This window comes from Echiichthys vipera (genome assembly GCF_963691815.1).
Source record: "Echiichthys vipera genome assembly, chromosome: 15".
Classification (NCBI taxonomy): Eukaryota; Metazoa; Chordata; class Actinopteri; order Perciformes; family Trachinidae; genus Echiichthys; species Echiichthys vipera.
The window spans coordinates 22,507,767-22,526,220 of record NC_139840.1 but is presented as its reverse complement, the minus strand read 5'-3'; the positions used below and the strand labels follow the sequence as shown (position 1 = coordinate 22,526,220).

At 40.3% G+C, this 18,454-nt stretch overlaps 2 protein-coding genes across 2 annotated transcripts; one reads left to right on the top strand and one right to left on the bottom strand.

The window, feature by feature from the left end:
• Positions 1 to 18: 18 nt before the first annotated feature.
• On the top strand, positions 19 to 2,810 carry LOC310958213 (uncharacterized protein; the record flags this gene model as incomplete). Its single annotated transcript, XM_083929061.1, has 3 exons — positions 19 to 61; positions 1,047 to 1,287; positions 2,439 to 2,810. The coding sequence occupies 3 exons, from the start codon at positions 19 to 21 to the stop codon at positions 2,611 to 2,613; spliced, it is 459 nt and encodes a 152-aa protein (XP_083785187.1). The 3' UTR covers positions 2,614 to 2,810.
• Positions 2,811 to 2,926: 116 nt separating this feature from the next.
• On the bottom strand, positions 2,927 to 16,113 carry tmbim1a (transmembrane BAX inhibitor motif containing 1a). The gene is made up of 12 exons (XM_083928772.1): positions 15,888 to 16,113; positions 9,462 to 9,770; positions 9,228 to 9,295; positions 9,039 to 9,103; positions 8,657 to 8,710; positions 7,561 to 7,611; positions 7,439 to 7,478; positions 6,621 to 6,658; positions 6,449 to 6,536; positions 4,901 to 4,996; positions 4,759 to 4,812; positions 2,927 to 4,668 (listed from the first exon to the last, which is right to left on the bottom strand). Exons 2-12 carry the CDS (start codon positions 9,763 to 9,765, stop codon positions 4,519 to 4,521), a joined length of 1,008 nt encoding a protein of 335 aa, XP_083784898.1. The 5' UTR covers positions 9,766 to 9,770; positions 15,888 to 16,113; the 3' UTR covers positions 2,927 to 4,518.
• Between the last annotated feature and the right edge of the window lie 2,341 nt (positions 16,114 to 18,454).

The window sequence follows — 18,454 nt, the reverse complement described above, 5'->3', positions numbered from 1 at the left end:
GCGACTTATTCAACAAACATGGCGGCGCCCTACGTGACAGCAGTGAGGACGGCACTGAGAGGTAAAACAAACATTTACACGCTACTTTTAACGCTATACATAAGAACATAGTCAACTTAACGCCCAAGCTGACTAAATAACGTCATTAATTTTACTTTATATGACTATGGTGCATTGTTTTCCATTTAATGTCACGTACAGACTCAATCCTCATCCATAATATGCTGATTTTTACGTTTTTAATTTGTTAACGTTCAATATTAAGAGAAAACTCCTCATGGAAAATGATCATTTGGTCAATTTAAAGATGTTTTCAGTTATTTTCTTTCCTTAACATTCTTTGTTTCAGACTGAATGAAACCGAAAGAAAACAAAACACACATTTAGGTGTTTAATTCACTGCACTTCACATTTAAACATAACATTTCAGGAAACTTGTAATACAAAAAATATTTGTCTTAATGTTAGTGATCAACTGGGGAAGTTTCATGGGGATATCTGTTAGTTAACTTAAAAACCCCATTCACCTGTAGTGTAAATGTATGGATTTTTATTTATATTTTTCTCACTTTGAGCCAAAAATCTCCTCTTCAGCAGCACTTACAGACACCAAACTTTCCAGTTTCACTCATGTTTATATTCTGAAGGTTTCTACTGAGTGGTTTGTTCATTTATCATTCTCACCCTGATTTATAGAACATGTTTTTGAAGGCTTTGCCAGTATGTTCTGATTTATGGAGTGATAAAAAGAGATATCTGAAATTTTGATTTTACAAATACAAACAGAAACAAACAATACACATATTCTTCATCACAACCTCAAGGCCAACAAGAGAAACTAAACTTAACAATAATACATAATTAACAGAATAAATATATAAAGATAATAAGCACAATGGTTTCCAAAAACAACCAGACCAATGGGGACAAAAACAAAACAACAATCCCCACAGACCCACCTCTCTGAATGTTTTTATTTTGAACCTGGCTTTATCCAATATTTCTATTTCTGTTCTGAAATGTGTGCATGATTTTGTGTCTCTCAGGTGCAGGCTCTGCTCCCAGCCGGTGGCTTCAGAGGAGCCAAACCCCGGCAGTGTGTCAGTGTTTGCGGCTGCGTGTCTCCCCGGCCGCCTCGCTGTGCAGCTCCAAGACGGAGCCGCAGAGGAGCAGCCGTACAGACGACAGGAGAGCCACGAAGGAGGAAGAGGAGGAGGAGGAGGAGGGTCCTGAATACATCCCCAAGAAAAAGGCGAAGAACCCTATGATTAAGATTGGCTATGCCTGGTGGGTCTCTTCATTCCTGTACACTCTTAGTGTCTAACAGGGGTGACCCTGAATAGTCGACTGATAGTAGACTATTTGACGATTCGCTCCGAGGAGCCTTTCAAAATGTGGTTATGAAACAATGGATCATCCCATTCTGGCTCTGGGGGTGCTGAAGGTTTGATTATACTTATAAATGCTTGGTTTCTCCCAATAAACCATGATTAATAGCCTATTTGGGTATAACTACGCTAACCAGCCACTTTATTAGGCACACATGGTGCTTAGTAAAGTGTCAGTGTGGTCTTCTGCTGCTGTTCCCTCTCTGCTAGAAAGTAGGTGGTGTTGTGTTTTCACAAACCAGTGGATATTTGAGTTCCTGTTGCCTTTCTATCAGCTCCAACCAGTCTGGCCATTCTCCTCTGACCTCTGACATCAACAAGGCATTTGGGCCCACAGAACTGCCGCTCACTGGATCTTTTTTCTTTTTGGGACCATTCTCTGTAAACCCTAGAGATGGTTGTGCGTGAAACCCCCTTAGATCAGCAGTTTCTAAAATACTCAAACCAGCCCGTCTGGCACCAACAACCACGCCACGTTCAAAGTCACTTCAATCACCTTTCTTCCCCGCTCTGATCCTGGCTTTGAACTGCAGCAGATCCTCTTCATCATGTCTATATGCCTAAATGCATTGAGTTGCTGCCATGTGATTGGCTGATTAGAAATTTGCGTTAACGAGCAGTTGGACAGGTGTACCTGATAAAGTGGCGAGTGAGTGTCGACACTTTTATCCAGTGGTGTAGAAGAACGCAGCGCAGAAAATGATCTGTGCACGGATTGGTCCTTGGATGGTCCTTTGCTGCATGCTCCATACCCCTCTCTCTCTCTCTCTCTCTCCCATTTACACATGCACACACACATACACACACCGTACTGCAGAGGGCTGACAGCCTGTCTTTTACAGCGCCTCAAATCTTTAAGGTGGAGTGTTTTCTTCCATGTTACTTGTACATAAGTTGAAACCCTCTGGGGCCTTTGTCTGTAATGGAAACGGGGCGAGTGAACCATTTGAGAGGGTGTGCCCTGAAACTTTCCGGGAGGCCACTCTACAGGGCTAATGGAAACCTAATGAGTAAAATAATCAATATAACGCATCAATCTCCCTCCTCCAGGATGATTGGCCTCCCCACAGGCATCATCGGCTTCATCCTGGCCAAGAGAGAAGTGGACAAGAACCGCCTGAAGCAGCTGAAGATTCGACAGAGGATGAACAAGTCCAACGAGGGAGAATACGAAGGGAGTCGCTACCGGCATCACGCAGCAGAGGAGGTCAAACTGGAGCGATGATGTGTCTCCTGAAGCCCAAAGACTCGTGACAGAAGAGTTTAAAACCTCTTTGAGACTTTTTCTTCTTGAGGCCGATGCAGGAAATCAGCGAAGGAACGTGACCGAGCCTTTAATCAGGAAAGCTGTTTGTTTTTTGTCTTTGCAGAATTGATTTTTGATGAACATAGATGTATCATATTATTAAAGTCGACCACTACATTGAATCACACACTTAAAAGCCTCGATGCTAATGTTAAAAATATTTATAAATGTGTAAAATACACGGGACAAGAATCACCACGGGGAACAACCGCACATGAACCACACCACGAAACTCCCAGATACAAATGTTTATTTGATATGAAAAGGCAAACAAAGGTGCTCATCATCGCTGAAACCCAGATCCCACACTGACCGTCTGTGCTGCACATTCAAAATGTCCGTCTGTTTGTAACGTGGGTCTTTATAAACGTGTGCAGAGGACCAGCTGGGTGGGGTCCATCGTGACGGAGTGAACTCACTGACTCATGAGTAATGTCGCAGTAATTGAACACCATGGCACTGATTGTGGAAGTAAACCCCACCCTGCTGGCACTCAGATCTGACTATAACAGGAGAATATATAAACAGACACATGTAACCAGTACTATAAAAGCCTGTGGAGTATAACCCTGTACTTCTGAAAGTAAAAAAACATTGTGAAGGCACTGTAGTGATGTAGAATTTATGCATTTACAAAACAGCAACACATGAATTAAACCACAGGCAAACGTTTTAATGTTTGGTGCACGCAGCTGTACTTCAGTGGTGGGCGGATCGATCACCAAAGTATCTGTATTACTGATATTAAGTGCAGTTTTAAGTACGAGTGCCATGAGCATCGATAACAAATGTTACATCACGTTTTAAGCAGCACGATTAGCTTCTTAGCTGCTGCTGTGTGCACTCCCACGAAGATTAACTTCAGTAACTATTCACCATTAAAGCCTGTTTTATCTTCTACATGCATATCATTAAAGCATAGTTCAATTTGAGAAATATGAAGATTAACCCTCCTGTTACCCTCAAATTATACTGACACCGTGTCAATTTGTACCCTATACATCCAGAAAAGGATCATAATCAAGAGTTATTACTCAAGTTTCAGTCCAGCAAGAGTGAATAAATGTTGTTTAAATGTTTCTAAAGCTTTATGTGTTAAATGTTTTTTTTACCTTGTGTTTTAAGGCTCCACCTGATGGAGGCACGAATGAATGTATCTGATGTGTTCCTACTTGTATTGTTTTGAAACCACTGATAAAGTCGCTTATAATACACATATAGACAAATATTAATTTCAAGAAAAAGTGCATTTGTTTCTTTTATACATATGATGAAATCTCAGATTCAGCCCTTAGACATTTCACCGGAGTGCATCATGATTTAAGAAGTGTTTTCTGATTCTGACTGAAAAGAAAAAAGCAGAAAGGTTTTTAAAAAGGAGCTGTACTCGAAATACGAAGACCACATGCACATGTTTTCAAAAAGAGAAACAAAATATGGTTACATAGAAATATATTTGTATACAGCTGTTCAGCCTGACGTAACGCTCTTTCAAAACACAACTTCCGGGTCCAACGCTCCGTTGAAACAAAACACGGCCGGACATGAACAATTAGGATCACCTCTTTCCTCAGTTAGACGTCTTTTTCATTGATAAGAAAGAGGTAAAATGACAATTACGTTGTTTTTTATAAAAATGCAGATCTGTTCAAAGGCACGCTCAGAGCGACTTGGACCCGGAAATCCTATTTTGAAAGGGCGTAAAGTCACAGTTAACAGCCCGATTATTGTTCTGAATATCGAGTACAGCTTCTTTAAAAAAATACATAATGGTTTTGGAAAGGTGCTTGACCCAAGTCGGTGGTGTATCCGGCTCGGTTGCACTCATTTGGTCGAAGCACCGATGATCTGCAGCAGGAAAAGGAAGATCTGGACGATGTCGACGTAGATGGAGAGCGCGGCGAACACGTACTCCTCTGGGCTGATGGAGTGCTTCCTGTTCCCTATCAGCAGTTGCGTGTGGTACGCCAGGAACTACGAGACAAGCGAGAAACATTCAGACTAACACTGGAACAAGAGAGTGACGCAGAGAGTGAGACCACAAGGGTAAAAGAAGACACTCACCATTGTGAAAGCTATGGCTCCCAGCGCTGCGTAAAGCATGTGGAGCCACAGCATCTGCAGAGATAAAGAGTTTGTCACAATGATGGAAACTTGAAACGCTTTGTTTTCAGGAGACTGTCTTTTGTTTTTAGCTTTAACTCACATATTTGAATGACAGCACAATAGTTGTAATGATGCCAGTCACAAACATTACGATCCCCAGGACGCAGAAAAGACCCTGACACTTGGTGAAGTCCACCTGGAGACAGAAAACACAAACGAATACTCAGAATAATAATAATAATAATAATAATAGCAGGCTTTTTGAAATATTTTATAGCATCTTTCAGGGGACCAAAGGATGCTTTACATGGAGGCAAACATGTAACAAACTAAACAGAAATAAATAAATGGGATAGTGGTGGAAATGTGTGCAGGGAATTACAGTTTATGAATGAAAACTAACACAAAATGATATTGTCAGGTTAAAAACCTAATATACATTTATATATATATATACATTTTAAATGTTGAGAAATGTCCTAGTATGTTGGAAAAAAATTTAAAAAGTCAGTATGTTGAGAAAATGAAGGAACCTAGAGTGCAAAAACTCCCTTGTTTAGGACTCATTCCTGCAGCATCACTCTTTACACCAGGCGGCCGGCGTTACCGGCCCTTTGAGTAGAAGCCTGTGTGACAAAGTCATTCATGACCGCTGTCCTTTGTCTTATCAATCTCCAAGGGTCAAATCCCGGCGCGCTGGGAGACTTGCTCCATTTGCTCCCAGTGGGCGTGCAGTAACAATGCTACGCACGCTCCCGCTACGCTCCCGCTACGCTCTTCTTCGTGGGTTTCTGAATCAAACAGCTCACTAAGCTCCACTCTGTTGTTGTTCTCAGTCGTTTCTGTGGTTAAATCACCACATCAGTGTCTCTTTCTACTCTGAAAACTAAAGGTTGTCACAGAAAACCGTCAGTTCACCAGAGAAAGGACAGAGAAGTTTTAGTTTCTGTCTCTGTGAAGCCTGCGTTTACTCTGCAGCCATATCTGCATGGAAAGAGAGATCATGCTACTCTGCATTTATGTTACGTTCATTTGTGCCAGTCCAGTGTTTGATGAATAAACTAATGTTTCATATGAACTTGTCAGCCTGGTAAAGTAACTAGAAACTGAAGTAATCAGATAAATGTAGTGGAGTAAAAAGCAGAATATTTCCACTGAAGAATAAAGTAGCATGTAAATAAAATACTCAGTAAAGGAGAAGAACCTCAAACTTGTACTTTAGTCCAATAATTGAGTGTAAACCTCTGGTTCACAGGTTTGTTCATTCAACAAGGATTGTTTTTTGAAAAGCTTGTTGCACTTTGAGGTCATGACTACTATTTACATTTATAAAATAAAGACAATATACTGTATGCACTCCTATGTCGCTGTATTGTTTTACAATGTCCATTAATGTGATTCACATATTTTTCCGGCCCCTCATTTTGGATCATTTTCGTCAACCAGCCCCAATTCCAAATGAATTGAACAGCCCTGATGCGCGCGCGCACACGCACACGCACACGCACACGCACACGCACACACACACACACACACACACACACACACACACACACACACACACACACACACACACACACACACACACACACACACACACACACACACACACACACACACACACACACACACACACACACACACACACCTTTGTTTGGAAGCAGAAGACGGTGACGGCGATGCAGACCACGGCAGTGATCCCCAGAGCGAGGAACACTGCTTTTGTGTCGTAGAAGCTGAAAACAGAAGAGCGTCACAGTCAGAGCTGAGGGGAAACAGACCGCACGTGTTTAAATAACAGCAGACACGTTTGTTTTTACCTGGAAATGGATCCAGTCATGTAGGACAAAGCCAGAGTCTGTTTAAACAACAAAATACATAAAGTTATCTCTGATTTTCAGCTATGACAGGGCTGGAAAGGAAAACATGTTCATAAATGATTTATTACTTCAACCTTTTCACATATATTCTTGTGCTAAAGACTAAATAATGTGGAAATCATATATAAATGTCCACCACTAAGCTTAATAATAACAGTTCATGGAGGTTTACATGGAGCCACTTTGTGCATGGAGCTGATAAAACACAGAAACGTCCCATATATCACTATATATGTATATATATATATCACGCTCTATGCAAACAGCCAGAGCGACTCCCTGTTTAGTATCAAATTCAAACGTCTAACAGTGAGATAATACGAGCACAGGCCCATCGAAATGTTCACGGAGAAAACTTACAGTGTTGGAGTCTAAAGTAAAATTACAGTTTGTTGAAAAAGTAAAAAAAAAAGTAAAATTAAAGTTTGTTAAAAAAAGTTTTCAAAAAAAGTAAAATTAAAGATTGTTGAATAAAGTAAAAAAAATTAAAAATTATAGTTTGTCTAAAAAAGAAAAATTATAAAAGGGCTGGACAGGAAAACATGCAGAAAAAAGAGACGGCCCCCTTAAATAAATAAACAATAATAATAATAAATGATTTATTACTTTTTATTTATAAAACATATATTCTTGTGCTAAGGACTAAATAAAGTGGAGACGGAGAAAGCCACAGTGTTCGATTCAAGTCCAGGAAAATGAGTTGTAATTATTAAGCGTCTGAATTTCCTGATTCCCCAAAAGTTAAACACGAGACTTACAAAGATGGCGAGCAGAATGACGTTCCACGGGCACTTCCTCCTGTAAAAAGAGGCAGTTTGAAGGTTAAACGCAGCTTTATAATAAATAATCTCTTCACAAATATTCACATGTTGGAACTCACCGGGGGCCTTTACAGCAGACCAGCACCAGGTGGGTGACGATGTACACGCCACTGTAACAAAACATCAGTAATCATAATAACAATAATATTAACATTCAAAGTTTTTCAGTTTTACTCTTATAAAACATACTGTTTTTTTCCTTACTTTATTAACATACTATAATATGACATTTTATTTAACATACTATGATCTCATCTCATCTCATCTTCAACCTCTTATCCGGGGTCGGGTCGCGGGGGCAGCAGCTCTAGCAGGGGACCCCAAACTTCCCTTTCCCGGGCCACATTAACCAGCTCTAACTGGGGGATCCTGAGGCGTTCCCAGGCCAGTGTGGAGATATAATCTCTCCACCTGGTCCTGGGTCTTCCCCGAGGCCTCCTCCCAGCTGGACGTGCCTGGAACAACTCCCTAGGGAGGCGCCCAGGGTTCATCCTTACTAGATGATCCTGAACCACCTCAGCTGGCTCCTTTCAACACAAAGGAGCAGCGGCTCTACTCTGAGTTCCTCACGGATGGCTGAACTTCTCCCCCTCTCTCTAAGGGAGACTCCAGCCACCCTCCTGAGAAAACACATTTCAGCCGCTTGTACCCGCGACATCGTTCTTTTCGGTCATGACCCAGCTTTCATGACCATAGGTGAGGGTAGGAACGAAGATTGACCGGTAGATCGAGAGCCTTGCCTTCCGGCTCAGCTCTCTTTTCATCACATCGGTACGGTAGAGCGACTGCAACCCCGTCCCCGCTGCTCCGATTCCCCGGCCAAACTCACGCTCCATCGTCCCCTCACTCGTGAACATGATCTCGAGGTACTTGAACTCCTTCACTTGGGGTAAGGACTCATTCCCTACCTGGAGTAAGCAATCCACCGGTTTCCTGCTGAGAGCCACACATACTATAATATGACTTTTTAAACATACTATACAGTTACTCTCTTCCCTCAACGTACTGAGTTTTTTCTATAAATTTGATTAATGTTGATGATACATTCATTCATTGAGTTGTATTTACAGTAGTTTTCTGATAGATTTCATTCATTTTTCTGTTTAACTTCTCTTGTTTATGTTTGAAATGAAATATAGAAGAAAGGAAACTTACTATGACGCCCAGTAGATCGCTTTGTTCCTCTGTACGAAGTATCTGACAGGCTGACTGTGAGCAACAGAGGCCGAGTTAACAAACAAAACAGACACACACACACACACACACACACACACACACACACACACACACACACACACACACACACACACACACACACACACACACACACACACACACACACACACACACACACACACACACACACACACACACACACACACACACACACACACACACACACACACACACACACACACACACACACACACACACACACACACACACACACACACACACACACACACACACACACACACACACACACACACACACCAACAAAAACACAAACAGACACACAAACACTGGGTATACTCACACAAACGTGAATACGGCCACGATGGCTGTGGTGACGAAGAGCTGAGCCGCCAAAATCAGATACACCTGAAAAACACACGGACAAAACTCACATCCTGTGGTTCCTCTTTTTGCTCTGTGACTCAGCGTGAGTCTGGGGTTTGTGTGGTTTGTGTGTTTGTGTGTGCTTGTGTGCTTGTGTGTGTTTCACCTTTCTGATGAAGGCGTGACGAATGCTGAGACTGTCCCACCCGCTGCCGCTCGCCGCAAACTCATCACCTGTGTGGTCAGCAGAACAGAAACATGAGCAGCGACCACAAGGAGCCGCAGGAAACACGTCACAGCTCACCAACGGAATGAGGCACAGACCGGGCATCAAACTGCGTCAACCATCCTGTTTGTTTGTCTTTACACATTGTTCCACATTTACATTTGCACGTCTCACCTGAGCTCAGCATATCTGATGATATGGTGGGTGGCACGATAGGGGGCATGGGCGGGTGACTGGGGTAGCCCGCTCCTGGAGGCCCACCATGGTGCGGCTGTCCCGGGTACGGACCGGGAGGATAGCCCCCCGGCTGGCCTGGATACAGAGGCGCATTTGGACCCGTGGGGTAGGGAGCAGAGGGCTGGCCTGGCTGGGGACCACCATAGGCAGGGAAGCCGTACGCAGGAGGAGGTGGGTAGTTCCCGCCCTGAGGTGCGTACAGCGGGCGGGAGTCGTCGTACCGTGGAGGGTAGTCGGACATTTCACCTGTGTGGAGAGGTTAGGGTTAGGGTTGGATATTTCTGGGTTTCATATTTCTGTGTACAAAAGCTGAAAACAGAAAGGAACAGTACGGGACAAACGCCATGACACGTTCATCAGTACCACCGTATGTTTCCCTCTGCTCTGCACAACACTGGTTTTGGACCTGTGTACTGAGCAACTGTCGGGTGTGTGTGCGTGTGCGTGTGTGCGTGTGCGTGTGCGTGTGTGTATTTACCTAACACGTATATGGCTGTGTATATATCCTATTTGAGTCTGACTTTACGGTATATTTGGGTCCGTATCAGGTTAAAAGAAAAACACGGTTCTGCTTAACAATGTGGTTCCTAAAAGACCACCACAGGCTCAGGAGCATCACCGCAGACGTCTGTGAGGGAAATGTCTTATAACAAAAGACGTTCCTACACACACTTACAGGATGATTTAAGTGCTTCTGGATCAAAATAAACCCCCTTTCACAGCATGGATCATTTAGAGTTTAAATGCATTCGTCCAAAAGTGGATTCCCATCTCTGCCTCGTTTAGATATTACAAAAATAACTAAAGCCACCGTGTTCAAAAAGGGCCTGTGTGTGTTTCTAAGGAGGTTCCCGTTTACTCACTGGGGCTTTTTTTAGGGGGAATACGCACAGTCAAGGAATTCAAGAGCTGGCTCCACCTCAGGGTGCCATGACATCACACCCAGGGCGCCGGGCAACAGGACGGAAAACACTGAACGGAAAAAAGTGCTTCAGAGTTTCTGCAGTCAGACGGTCGCAGAGGGAGCCACAGAGCTGCTCTTTGGTCACTGAGACACTTTTCAGGCTTCGTAGAGGGCTGGAAATCCTTTTGAATTCATTAATTTTAAATATGGTGAATCAAGTGCTTGAAAACTGCTTGAAATGTTAAGTTGTATGGGGTGACATTTAAGGTAAAACAGGGAAAAGAAGATATTTGAGGGACTGAAAACAGCTTTTTTTTAACGTTTTTGCATGAAAAAAAAAGACTTAATGATTAACAGATGATCAAAGTAGTTTTTTGATTTATGTATTTTGTTATTTATTGCTCCGTCATTTGTTGGTTTAATTTATCTTTTTAATTATTTATTTTATTAGGACATTACATTTATTTACCTTTTCTGTATAATTAACATTATTATTGTCATTATTGCCATTTAAATAGTTGGATGTTGTTGTATGAATACAAAAACCAATAAAGATATGTTAAAAAAAATAATTTAAAAAAATTCAATCATGATATAAAAGGGGGAATATATCCACATCAAAACACAGCAAATTGACACTGACAATAACATCTAACTGAATGCGATAGAAGTGCAATAATAAGTAAACTGAATATACTGTACGTATTGTATATAAATATGTAGCTCACTGCAGCTGTAAGGTGCTGGAAAACATGAAAACACACATCGAAGTGCGTGAAAAGTGCTTGAATTTGACTTTGGTAAAGGTGTAGGAACCCTGACTTTTGTATTTCAGTTTCTTTTTTATATTTCAAGTCTTATTTCCAAACATGAAACGTTGTTTTCCTTTAATTTGTGCAAAAACAGGTGTGATAAGGATGCACAACCCAAAAAATAAATAAAGCTGGGTGCAGGACTGAAAGGTAAGCGGCTCCTTATCAAATTTATCGACAGTGACGTTTCAGACACACCGCCCTTCCTCAGACTTAAAATGAAAGAAAGAAATGGAGGTGCTCTTCTATCAGTACTCTCACAAGGTCACCTGACACAAGCAGGGACCAAGCAGTGATGTAAATACATGCACGCCTAAATACAGGAGCAGGTATACACTTCAAACATACAGAAATCCCACTAAAAACAGCCGAGAGGAAACTTTTAAGAGGATAAGTGTCGATGTAAAACATGCAGGGCACATAAAAACATCAGGCAAACTTTAAATATCTGTCAGGTTTAAGCAACCTAAAACACCCAAAACTTAACAAAAGAGAGAAAGACAAGAGTTATTTTACTTGCAAGGAGAACGGACAGAGATCTGCTCAGTTACAAATCTCCTACCGATCTGAGGTAATCTCTGCCGGACCCCTTCATTTTATTGGCTTTTGGTGGTTACAATGTATACAATGAATTACCATTCTTAAGGTGAGGGTCACATAGCTGCTGAGCAGGGTCTGTGTTTCCACAGACCCCCCTTTTGGTGGCACATTAACAGTCAGGCTTATCTGATTTCCTTGACCTGCAAAGCACCTCTGCACAACTTGGCTATACACACACACCAAGTAATGTTAGTTAAAATGCAAAGGCAATTTGAGTAAATATGAGATTACTTTATGCACATTTATTCCAACAATATCCCATTAAAATCAAATCAAACATTAATTATAGAGCACCTTATAAACGACCAAAGTGCTGTACAGTTCAGCAATACAACGCAACACAACTAGAATAAAAAATATACAGAAAACACAGTAGACGGGTGTCTCGCTCAGCTGGAATTAAAAGCCGTAGAGGACAGGTGGGTCTTCAATAAGGACTCAGGGCGCACTCACACTGTCCATCCGTACCATGCCCCGTGCTTTAGGGTACTTGTCCCCCCCTCCCTCGTCCCCCGCAGGCAAGGCCCGTTTGTACTCACACTACCTGGGCCTCGGTGAATGCTTCTTGCTGCCTATACATCATCACGCCGTAACACGTCACACGCATTGATGACGTCATCGCGATTCGTCGCTTTGTTTACAGAAGCGCGCCGTCTTTTTGCCACATAATGGAAAGCAGCGCAGAAAACATGGAACCTTTCGGCGCCGTTGTTTTAAATGTCTGCAAATGGTCCGTCCTTCTTTTTTCTATGTCCCAACAGGCGCACAGGAAATGGCATCAGAACCGCTGTAGGCCCCATGCTCGTACACGTGCGCACGCTCGTGCTCGTACATGTGCAAACGTGCTTTACAAAAGCCCACCTCTCCCAAACGGGCCGTGGCCGGCAAGCACGCCGCTCCTAGGCGTGGTACGGTTGCGCTCACACTGGTCAAACGAACTAGACTTTAGCCGTGAAACGTGCTTCAGTCTGATCCTGGTGACAGCATTTGATCTGCTGACCTCAGCGCTCTGGCTGGAGTGTGACAGTGTAAAAGCTCAGTTAAGTGCAGCTGTCTGTTGCACGTATACGTCTGTGTGATTGATAAGGATTTAATCCAGTGTTTTATTGTTTACTTCACCCTGCTACATTTTTTGTTTTGCGTGTGATTTTTATTACTATTTTTTTATTTAATCTTTTGCGTTTGTTACATTTATTCGAATGTTCCTAATAAAAAGAAAGAAAGAAAGTTCACTTTTAGAAACTGCCGCAGCGATCGACGGTTGAGAAATAAGTTCAAGTTGGCGTCTGATATCGTTATTGTACATCATCTTTATCATCATCATCTTCATCATCACTATTTTCATCACCACCAACATCATCATCATCATCATCACCATCATCATTATCACCATCATCATCACCACCATCATCTTCATCATCATCACCACCATCATCACCATCATCACCATCATCATCACCATCACCACCATCATCTTCATCATCACCACCATCATCATCACCATCATCATCATCATCATCACCATCATCATTATCACCATCACCATCACCATCACCATCATCACCATCATCATCACCATCATCACCATCATCATCTTCATCATCACCGTGTTGTGTTCAAGTCCCTGTCGATTACGTAAAGTACAATTCCTGAAATAACTCTGCGTCTGCGTCTGCGTCTGCGTCTGCGTTAGCGTCAGCGCGGACTTTTGTGGTTGTGTCATTTGGGCGAGCGACAGGACGAGAGAATAACAGCGTGAACCGGTTTGACAAAGCTTTGTTGAGTCTATTTTGGTTTAAGTGAGGCAGTTGTTGAGTAAATAACCCATTATAATAATAATAATTATTATAATAATAATAAAAAGGTGTCTTTTATCAAACACTGGTGAGTCTACTGCTGTTACTGAAACAAACTTCCTGTGTTTGACCTTTGTCATCGTGACTTTTCACACTTCTTCTTTCCAAACAACTTCATTCTGCATCATTTACAACTGATAATCAAATCTAAACCAAAGGGGCAAAAATAATAAAGTCTGACTAGAGGCCGATATGACAAATCTGTTTATAATTTGCTTAAATCTATTCAATGAGGCCCAATTCTCTTGCTCTTTTATCTTCTGAATACGTTTGTCGATTGGATTCATTTTATTTTCTTACATTTAACGACCCTGTTGGTTTTCTTAATCTCACGGCACAATCTGTTTCTTTTATCTTTTTTTTTTTGTATTTGTTATTCATGTTGCTTATGTCTTATTGTCAGTTTTTTATCGTGCAAATATTAATAAAAAGTTCAATTTTGACAGGAAACCCAAGAAAAAACCCAAAACATTTTGAAAATTAAATCACCACTTCGCAGCCGAGTGTGAAACGGCTGGGATGAGGATCAGCACGTCTAAATCTGAGGCCATGGCTCTCAGCAGGAAACCGGTGGATGCTTACTCCAGGTAGGGAATGAGTCCTTACCCCAAGTGAAGGAGTTCAAGTACCTCGGGATCATGTTCACGAGTGAGGGGACGATGGAGCGTGAGTTTGGCCGGAGAATCGGAGCAGCGGGGACGGGGTTGCAGTCGCTCTACCGTACCGATGTGATGAAAAGAGAGCTTAGGAAGGCAAAGCTCTCGATCTACCGGTCAATCTTCGTTCCTACCCTCACCTATGGTCATGAAAGCTGGGTCAGGACCGAAAGAACGAGGTCGCGGGTGCAAGCGGCTGAAATGGGTTTTTCTCAGGAGGGTGGCTGGAGTCTCCCTTAGAGAGAGGGGGAGAAGTTCAGCCATCCATGAGGAACTCGGAGTAGAGCCGCTGCTCCTTTGCGTTGAAAGGAGCCAGTTGAGGTGGTTCAGGATCATCTAGTAAGGGTGAACCCTGGGCGCCTCCCTAGGGAGGTGTTCCAGGCACGTCCAGCTGGGAGGAGGCCTCAGGGAAGACCCAGGACCAGGTGGAGAGATTAGATCTATCTATGGCCTGGGAACGACCTCAGGATCCCCCAGTTATATATATATATATATATATATATATATATATATATATATATATATATATATATATATATATATATATATATATATATATATATATAATATGAGTGGTGTAATTCTGCACGTGTCTCAATGTATTGATCAAATTCTGCACTTTTTTCTGAGTAAAATATATTTTTTCACGACCGTCCACTTCATAAAAGGCAAAACTAAAAAGATGAAAAACTAAAGTGCTTTAAGTCTCAGCTCCACCTTCAAAACCTGCACAAATAGACTCAAGAACAGCGTCTTTGCCACCTGAACTAAATAACACACAATAAGGATTCAAACATTTATTTCAACTGTATTTCAATTCCAAGCACTTTAACAAACTTGTACGTCTAAAAATCTGGATAATACAAAACTCTTACCTCAGCCACTTTTCTAATCCATCTTTATATTTTATCCTTATTTGGTATATATGTATTTATAAATATAAATTTAATAAGTGTTGCTGTAATTCGCACCATCTGGATGACACTTGAATTCCGTTGTAGTATGTGCAATGACAAAGAGATTCTGATTCTGAACAACAACAACAACCAATAACTGCACCTGAGAGAAAACAGGTGGAATAAATGAATTAATATAATTCAGTATTAGTGCTGGTAACTGTGTGATCTTCCTGCTGGGAGGAGTCAAAAAAAGTGCCTGATCATAAAAGCCTGTTCTTGAGCAGCAGCTGAGAATAATGCAGTAAACAAACAAACAAAGGGCGTGAAAGTAAAAGAAATGCTTGTTGTTGCATTCAGCACATGCAGCGTGCACAGTTCCCCCCTTTTACAGATTCTGAGCAGAGTTTAAACACATTTAACTGTGGAAGATTTACTGGGAAACCTGCTTCAAACACGTCTGCAGACTCCACCCTGCTGCTCACACAGGACCAGGCTCAGCTCACAAAAAGCCTTTTCAGGTCAGTGAACGCAGCACGCACACACACACACAAACACACACAGACACACACACAGACACACACACACCCACAAAGTGCTGTGAAAACATGAAAACATGTTAAAATGAACTCTACTCACCAAACAGCGGATTTAGTAAAGTAGGAAAGCGTTCCGCTCTCAGCCGCGCCCTCTGTGTTTATGGGAGATCTCCAAACTGAAGAGTGTGTGTGAACGGGCTGATAGGAAGCTGAAGAGACCCGTGTGTGTGTGTGTGTGTGTGTGTGTGTGTGTGTGTGTGTGTGTGTGTGTGTGTGTGTGTGTGTGTGTGTTCAGCTCTGTCTGGCTGTATGTGATTCAGCAGCGGGGAACATTTCCTGGAGCTGCGGAGAGGAGGGTGGAGTCCGGAGGAATCTGTCAGACACAGGGAGGGTGTGTGTGAGGGTGTGGGTGTGTGTGTGTGTGTGTGTGTGTGGGTGTGTGTGTGTGTGTGTGTGTGTGTGTGTGTGTGTGATGACTCATTTTTAATAGGCGTTTCTCATGTTACTCAACAGAAACGCCGTGCAATAACTTTATCCACCACTTAAGTGCAATCATTTAATCTTACTGCTCATTTCTGTCATTTACAGTCAAACATATCTTATAAATGTAACTTTTATTTAAATTAGATTTTACCTGTATTGTTACATCTACTTCATATATATTAAGCTAAGAGTTTATTTTTCTGTATTTATTTAAATAAGAGTTTATTGTTTATTTTCTGTATTTATTTACCTAAGAGTTTATTATTTTTCTGTATTTATTTATTTAGTTTATTGTTATTTCTGTATTTATTTACCTAAGAGTTTATTATTTTTCTGTATTTATCCACCTAAGAGTTTATTTTTTTTCTGCATTTATTTATTTCTTTTATTGTTTTTTCTGTATTTATTTATTTAGTTTATTGTTTTTTCTGTATTTATTTATTTCGTTCATTGTTTTTTCTGTATTTATTTATTTAGTTTATTGTTTTTTCTGTATTTATTTAACTAAGAGTTTATTGTTTTTTCTGTATTTATTTATTTAGTTTATTGTTTTTTCTGTATTTATTTAACTAAGAGTTTATTGTTTTTTCTGTATTTATTTAACTAAGAGTTTATTGTTTTTTTTGTATTTATTTAACTAAGAGTTTATTGTTTTTTCTGTATTTATTGAACTAAGAGTTTATTGTTTTTTCTGTATTTATTTAACTAAGAGTTTATTGTTTTTTCTGTATTTATTTATTTCGTTTATTGTTTTTTCTGTATTTATTTATTTTGTTTATAGTTTTTTCTGTATTTATTTACCTAAGAGTTTATTGTTTATTTCTGTATTTATTTACACAAGAGTTTATTGTTTATTTCTGTATTTATTTAAATAAGAGTTTATTGTTTATTTTCTGTATTTATTTAAATAAGAGTTTATTGTTTTTTATGTATTTATTTACCTAAGTTTATTGTTTTTTATGTATTTATTTACCTAAGAGTTTATTGTTTTTTCTGTATTTATTTAAATAAGAGTTTATTGCTTTTTTCTGTATTTATTTAAATAAGTTTATTGTTTTTTCTGTATTTATTTAAATAAGTTTATTGTTTTTTCTGTATTTATTTACCTAAGAGTTGATTGTATTTTTCAACATAAAGGCGCCACCCATTACCATGTGTTGTATGGCAGTTTGTGGTTTTAAAGACAGACTTGGTTGGTCAAAGCTTTGAGGCGTGTCTCACCTTTCTGCAACCCATCATGGTGGTCACGTCCAGCAGGGAGTCAGCCTCCGTAGGCACCGTCTCGGCACGCACAGGATGATTTTGAAAGAAATCCCAATAATTTCAGAAACTCATAAAGGACTTTTACAAAAATAGGCTTTAACATGTGGTTATTTCATAGACTTTTGGCAGAAACCATGTCATATCAAGATACATAGTTATAAAGATGAAATGACATATATGGACAGAAGATTTTGACCATATTGGACTTATTTGTTGTATTTTAGCAACAGGAAGCTAGAATTGATTCGTTTTCTGTTTTTTGGGGGGGAGTAATATCGTTGTTGTGATATTCAACAATATTTTTTCCTCAACATTTTTCTTCATTTTAGAGTTCAAGTGTGGTTTTTATTCTGCAGCATTCTTCTGACGGCAGCAGTTTCTGGTTTGCAAATAATTATAGTATTATCTATCTATCTATAGATATATATTATTATTATAAGATTTGATGTTCAAAAAGTAGATAAGCTTGACGTTATGATCCAGTAGTTACAAGCTTCAGCATGAAAACAGGCTTCATGTCGACTGATCGTTTCATTGCATTTTGTTTATGTGACGATCACATCATATGGAGCACAAATGAAACATACGGCACGGCTTAAGTCCAACTAATATACTTTAGCAAAGGAAGGACATTCTTCGAAAAGGCACCTCATTTACAAACAACTTTTATAATCATCAATGGTTAAACTTAGAACATTTTACTCTTATGTGTAAATATATGTTTTTAAATTAAATTGTGAATAAAGTTGTATTATCCTGCAGAGCTTAAGAAGGTGTAAATAAGGGGTATATTATTTAAAAGATAGCATTTTAAGGAACAATACTAAGACTATAATTAACCTTTAATGACAGAATTAAAAAAAAAAACACAATGTTGAGAACAATTATATCCAATATATATTTATTTCATTGTTTGTGCAA

Excerpts from the sequence above, each read along its gene's own strand:
- tmbim1a (XM_083928772.1), bottom strand. The coding sequence starts at position 9,765 with ATGTCCGACTACCCTCCACGGTACGACGACTCCCGCCCGCTGTACGCA. Across the intron at positions 7,479-7,560 it reads GTCTGCTGTAAAGGCCCCCG|GAGGAAGTGCCCGTGGAACG; the intron begins GTGAGTTCCAAC and ends CTCTTTTTACAG. Across the intron at positions 4,997-6,448 it reads TCTTCTGCTTCCAAACAAAG|GTGGACTTCACCAAGTGTCA; the intron begins GTGTGTGTGTGT and ends TTCTGTCTCCAG.